Source organism: Crocuta crocuta, unplaced genomic scaffold, assembly GCF_008692635.1.
Source record: "Crocuta crocuta isolate KB4526 unplaced genomic scaffold, BGI_CrCroc_1.0 scaffold943, whole genome shotgun sequence".
NCBI classification, from domain to species: domain Eukaryota; kingdom Metazoa; phylum Chordata; class Mammalia; order Carnivora; family Hyaenidae; genus Crocuta; species Crocuta crocuta.
The window spans coordinates 600537-607006 of record NW_027528208.1 but is presented as its reverse complement, the minus strand read 5'-3'; the positions used below and the strand labels follow the sequence as shown (position 1 = coordinate 607006).

The window sequence follows — 6470 nt, the reverse complement described above, 5'->3', positions numbered from 1 at the left end:
CGCAACAAATAAAACAAATGCGGTTGCTGCAAAGGGATTCCCAGAACCGGTTTCCTCTTCGCGCGCGCCCCCCACATTTGCATGCGGGCCCGGCCCCCGCGGAAGATCCGGGCATGTATTTGCATAAGGGGGTACTTGAAACGTTGAGGGTGGTATGCAAATAAGGACTGGCTCCGATTGGCTGGGGTACAGCAGGTGCCGCGTCCGGATTGATCAAAGCCAAGTGGGCGGGGCCGTCGCCCGGGGCGACTCTCTCGGGAGGCGCGTGCCCCGGCTCAGTAGCGTTGGAGCTGGCGCGCGCGTCGAATCCCAACATTGCGCTGTTTGCGGGCGCTTCTGGGCCACCAGCTTCTCTGCCTTCCACCCTGGCGCCCCCAAGTCCTGGCTCCCCAGCCTCGCTGCCCCGGGCGTCCACCCCCTGCGGGCTCAGTGGGCTCAATCTACGCAGCACCTCCTCCATGTTGACTAAGCCTCTGCAAGGGCTCCCCGTGGCCCCCGTGACCCCCACGCCGCCGCCAGGTGAGCGAGGCTCCCCTACCACGACTAGGCCGGGCGGGATGATGTGATTGAGGGCGGCGCGGGAGGAGGGGAGGAGAGGGTCGCAGCCGGGCTCAACACGCAGCCACCCTGACTTCCTCGCCCCCGCCTGCGTAGGAGGCAAAGATCGGGAAGCGTTCGAGGCCGAGTACCGACTCGGCCCCCTCCTTGGTAAGGGGGGCTTTGGTACCGTCTTCGCAGGACATCGCGTCACAGACCGACTCCAGGTATCCACCACAAGGGTCCTGGGAGGGTCAGGGGTATGCGTGCGCGCGTGTGGCGGGGGCAGGAGTCCCGGGGTCCGGGGCGTGGGATGCTGATTGACCAGGGGATGAGCCAACAATGTGTGCGTGGTAGGGTCATGAGGACCAGGATCCAGGTTGGTGGGGGATGCCCGAGCGCGCGCACGTGTGCGCGCTTGTTTGTGTGTGTGGCGATCCAGGTGGGTATGTGGGGGGAGGGGGAGTTTCAGGGCAGGGATTTTGGAAGTCTAGGGAGTGAGTCTGAGGACTGGGGGGTCGTGAGGACTCTAGACCCTGGGCTCCAGGGGATATGTATCTGTGTGGGAAGGTGGAGACCCAGAGCTGAGATTTGGAGAATTTTGAGGGCCGATGTCCAGCGTGGCGTCCTGAGGACCAGGACCCTGGTAGAGAGTTGGGGTGTCCTGGAGCTGGATGGATAGATTGAGAGCTTGGGGTATTAGGAAATTCAGAGCTCAGGAGCTGGAGTGAGGGGCCTGAAGCCTAAGAAGGGAGAACGCAGGGCTAAGGATGATGGGAGAGGTGAACTTGGTTCTGGGGACTTGGAGGGCAGGGGAGAAGCTCCAGCTCATTTTGGGTTGTGGCGTGGCGAGGTTGAGACCAGAAAGACTCGGATGAGGGTCAAGACTGGGAGGAGTCTGGGGGTCGTCTGCTGGCCCCCTCACCTCACCCCCGTTCTCCAGGTGGCCATCAAAGTGATCCCCCGGAATCGTGTGCTGGGCTGGTCCCCCTTGGTGAGTATCTTTGGAGACCTGCCTGACCTGGCGACGCCATCTCTGATTATGGGCTCTGGCGATGGACTCACCCCCTTGCCTTTCTAGGGCTTGTATGATTCCCTGGGCCCTGTAACGGTGAGAGCACCCCTACAAGCCCGTGTTTACTCCCCTGTGGTGACATTCACACCTCCATACGGTTCTCACCCCAGCTCCCTCTACGGCCCTGGATTCTCCCCTCCACACCGCCTTTCACCTCCTCCCTCCGAACACTGCCTCAGGGGCTGCCCGCGGGGCATGCTGGTGGGGAAAGAGGAGCAGAGGTCACTGGTTGCCATGGTGACGGTGGCTGCTTCACTTTGGCCGTTAGAACGCTAACGGACAACAGGGCGGGTCTGGGCTAGTTGTAGGGGCGCGAGCGCCCCCTGGCGGACTCTGGGGAAGGCTGCGCCTGCGCAGGTTGTGGGACCCGGAGGGAGAAGGTGCGCCTGCGCAGTAGCGGAATTTTCATCACCGTGAGAAAACCTGTCTGCGGCTGTGCAAGTCAGTGGACTGGCCGGGAGAGGGCCCCACCTCAGGCTGGAAGGCTGCTCTGGCAGCCCGTGTGCCCGCATCGGGCTTCTAGCGTGGGGTGGCTTTTATGGCTTAGCATTTATACCTTTTATTGAGCACCGGCTGTATGTCTCAGGTTTTGCTTCATCATCAAAGCTTACTGTATTCCAAGTCCCACTGAGTACTTGCAACACAGTTCTAGATGTTTGGTGTCAGTGACAAAACACCACATGATGTTGAGTTCTTACTTTGTTCTTTTGTAGTTAATCACCTTCAGCTATTTAAGAAATGTATATTGAGCACCTACTATGTGCCAGGCACAATTTTAGGCATTTGGCAAAATATTAACATTTATTGAGAGTTTATTTTGTGCCAGGTCCTTTCTACTAATTGCTTTTACTTGTTTAACAGATATTGTATTAAGCCCTGCCCCGTTCCCAGGCCCTGTTCTAGTGTTTGAGCTATGTCATTGGACAGAATATTACAATTATTACACAATAATAGTATTTATTGAGTGCTAACTCTGTGTTAGACTCTAGGCTATAGAGTGCTTTCAGCTATTTAACGTTTACTGAGCACCTACTATGTTTAAAGTACTATTGTAATCTTTTCTGAGATGCCAGTGAACAAATGATACACTATTACATAATAGTGTTCATCAGTTTCTCCTTCTGCAGAAGGCTTTTTTTTTAAGAACCACTTTCATTATTCAAATATTTACTGAGCCAGATGTGCATAGGCTTTTGGCTCAAACCGTCTTTGCAGTGGCCCTTAAGGCAAGGAAACTGAGGCTCAGGGAGGGAAGTGAGTTGCTGAAGACCACGAAGTCAGGAGGCTGAGGGGCTATGAATTAAGTTCAGGCAAGAAGTCCGCCTCAGAGCTGCTGCACTGACGTTTGTGTTCTCTCTTCTCTCCCCTTCTCCCCACAGTCAGACTCGGTCACATGCCCACTGGAAGTGGCACTGCTGTGGAAGGTGGGTGCAGGTGGTGGGCACCCTGGTGTGATCCGCCTGCTTGACTGGTTTGAGACACCAGAAGGCTTCATGCTGGTCCTGGAACGACCTTTGCCTGCCCAGGATCTCTTTGACTACATCACAGAGCAGGGCCCATTAGGTGAAGGCCGAAGCCGCTGCCTCTTTGCCCAGGTAGTGGCAGCTGTTCGGCACTGCCATGCTCGTGGAGTTGTCCATCGCGACATCAAGGATGAGAACATCTTGATGGACCTCCGCCGCGGCTGTGCCAAACTCATTGATTTTGGTTCCGGTGCCCTGCTCCATGATGAACCCTATACTGATTTTGATGGTAAGTCTTCCCTGAATCTCAGTGGGGGGATTTTTTACCTTTTATCTTCATGGTCTCTTGATCTTTGGCCTCTAGGGCTGGGGTGTCCTGTAATCCTTGATCTGTATTGTACCTTTATAAGGTTCTTGTTCTTTAATACTGGGGACTCTCAAGCCTTGTCCTCTGGTAAAGTCCATCTTCTGACAGTGCCTAGACCTTGTTCAGGGTTCTTATTCTGGTGAGGGGATTGTGTTATTATCCTGAGTGTTCCTCTTCTATCTGGTAAAGACATCCTACTGTTACTTTTAAGTGCTTTTATTCTGTTGAGGGCACTCTGCTGTTACTTTTTTAATGATGAGACTCTGCTGCTATTTTTAAAGAGCTCCTATTCTGGTGAGGGGACCCTGCTCCTGTAATTGAGTTCTCTCAATTCTGGTGAAGGGACCACACTTCCTGGGGAATGTGAGGTGGGTGGGGGAAGGACATTATTAGAGAATAGACTAATCTCTGGCTTGTGTGCAGGAACAAGGGTGTACAGCCCCCCAGAGTGGATCTCTCGTCACCAGTACCATGCACTCCCGGCCACTGTCTGGTCACTGGGCATCCTCCTCTATGACATGGTGTGTGGGGACATTCCCTTTGAGAGGGACCAGGAGATTCTAGAGGCTGAGCTCCACTTCCCTGCCCATGTCTCCCCAGGTGAGGCCTTCACTGGTCCTAGCCCAGTGGACTCCATCCTTCCCAGAGGCTAGTGCCCCCAACTGACTGCTAATCTCCTGTGTGCTTCTGATCTGCAGACTGCTGTGCCCTAATCCGCCGGTGCCTGGCCCCCAAGCCCTCTGCCCGACCCTCACTGGAGGAGATACTGCTGGACCCCTGGATGCAGACACCAGCTGAGGATGCATCCCTCAATGCCCCCAAGGGGGGTCCCACCCCTTTGGCCTGGTCCCTGCTGCCCTAGTCCTGGCCAGGACCCCACTAGTTAAATACCCGTCCCATGGCATGCCACAGGGATAGATGGACATCTGTTGACCTGGTTATACAGGTCATTAAAATTAAATCCAGTGTTACTAGGGTCAGAGATTGGGGATCACGGGTCAGGAGACACAAGCCAAGTCTGCCCAGTCCCTATCCCAATCCTGCTAAGGAGCCTTCCTCCCAGAACTTATGGTTTCTTATTCTGGAGCGGGGGGAGGGGGGGAGACTTCCATATTTCTCATTTTGCTAAGGGTGTTTGTTTGGTTTGAAGTTACTTCCATTCTGAGCCCCAGGACTCTTATTCTAGTGAGTTGTAACCCCTACACTAGCACCTCCTGCTACCACCACACACACTTAGTTCAAATGCTCTCAGTTGGGCAAGGGTGCTTTCCTTCCAATGCCCCAGCAGCTCTTATTTTAGCAAAGGGACCCTTTCCCCTAGCCCAGGGTTCTANTATTCTGGTGAGTAAAACCCTACTTCCATGATTTGGGATGGAATGGGAGATGGACACCACCAGAGTCTGCTAGGATGGGTGGATGGTTTTTTGGGGGATGGGGTGGGGGAAATAAGTCTTGTTGTTTGTTCTCCTGGGCCCCCCCTCCATCTTTTTCGGATTCTTGCTGCCTCCTTCTGAGCCAGGATTGTCCAGTTGCTGAAATGTAAATACTTATGTATTGGTGGGAGGGGAGCTCCAACTGTGTCCTCCTCCTCCTCCCCCCGCCTGGATTATTTAAAAAGCCATGTGTGGAAACCCACTATTTAATAAATGTTATAGAATCAGAAGTGACTGGCCATTTGTAGATGCAGTGAGGCAATTATGGAGCATCTACTGTATGCTGAGCCAAGAGGGAGGTGGGCGGGAGCTCTCCTCAGCTCTTGGGGAGCCTTAGCCTTATGGTACCATCCTAAAGCTCTTTAATAGGTTCGTTTAAGCAGGACCACAAAGAAAAACTCGATTTCTCCCTCTTCAGCTCTTAATGTAGCTCCCAGGATGTGCAGAAGGGTTTCGCTGGAGATACTGTAGACACTGAAGGTGCTTGGGACACATCCTGAATCGGACACATCCTGAATCAAAAACGGGCTTGCTCAGGCACAGAAAACTGCCTTTCTCACCCCGAGGGGAGGAAATAAACCCCTTCCACGAGAGAAAATGCCTTTCAGGGAGCTGGTGAGGGAGGGGCCAGGGTTGGGCACAAAAATCTTCCCAGCTCTTGTTTCCTAATTACATCCAGGGCGTAAGTCATGTTTTGCTGCTACTTCTCACCTTTCACTTGCAGTCTTACTTGCTCATCCCTCCCATCTCTCATTCCTCACTTCTTTTTTAACTTTTTAAAATGTTTATTTTTGAGAGAGAGAGCGCGCAAGTGGGGTAGAGTCAGAGAGGGAGACACAGAATCTGAAGCAGGCTCCAGGCTCCAAGCTGTCAACACAGAGCCCGACGCGGGTCATAAACTCACGAACCCCGAGATCATGACCTGAGCCGAAGTCCAACGCTTAACCGACTGAGCCCCCGGGCGCCCCTCATTCCTCACTTCTTGACATACCTGCTCTGTTCTATCTTGGTTTCACTTGACCTCAGCTGAACCCTATGGCCCCCCCTTTTTTTTCCTTTAAAAAAATTTTTTTTAACGTTTTTCTCATTTTCTGAGAGAGAGTGCAAGTGGGGGAGGGGCGGAGAGAGGGAGACACAGAATTTGACGCAGGCTCCAGGCTCTGGGCTGTCAGCACAGAACCCGATGCAGGGCTCGAACCCGTTAGCGGTGAGATCATGACCTGAGCCAAAGTCGGAGGCTTAACCGACTGAGCCGCCTAGGCGCCCCTTTTTTTCTTTTTTAAGAGAGAGAGGAAGACACAATCTGAAGCAGGCTCTAGGCTCTGAGCTATCAGCACAGAGTCTGACGCGGAGCTCGAACTCACGAGCCGTGAGATCATGACCTGGGCTGAAGTGGGATGCTTAACTGACTGAGCCACCCAGGCGCCCCTCCCCTCTTTCAAAAGCTAACCTGAAAGTGTCTCACCTACTGGCTTACGGGTCCTCTACACCCTCAGTAGGGGTTCATTTATCCTCCCGATTCGCAGTCTCAATTCTATGTCCTCTCACTTGTGTGGCCTCAACCGCTCCGCTTTCGTTTGCTAGCCTACCTGACT

General features: G+C 53.6%; 1 protein-coding gene across 1 annotated transcript; it reads left to right on the top strand.

Annotated features, from left to right (window-relative positions):
• The first annotated feature begins 284 nt into the window (after positions 1-284).
• PIM2 (Pim-2 proto-oncogene, serine/threonine kinase) lies at positions 285-4413 on the top strand. Its single transcript, XM_077752979.1, has 6 exons — positions 285-519; positions 655-764; positions 1481-1531; positions 2992-3364; positions 3866-4042; positions 4141-4413. Exons 1-6 carry the CDS (start codon positions 459-461, stop codon positions 4302-4304), a joined length of 936 nt encoding a protein of 311 aa, XP_077609105.1. The 5' UTR covers positions 285-458; the 3' UTR covers positions 4305-4413.
• The last annotated feature ends 2057 nt before the right edge of the window (positions 4414-6470 follow it).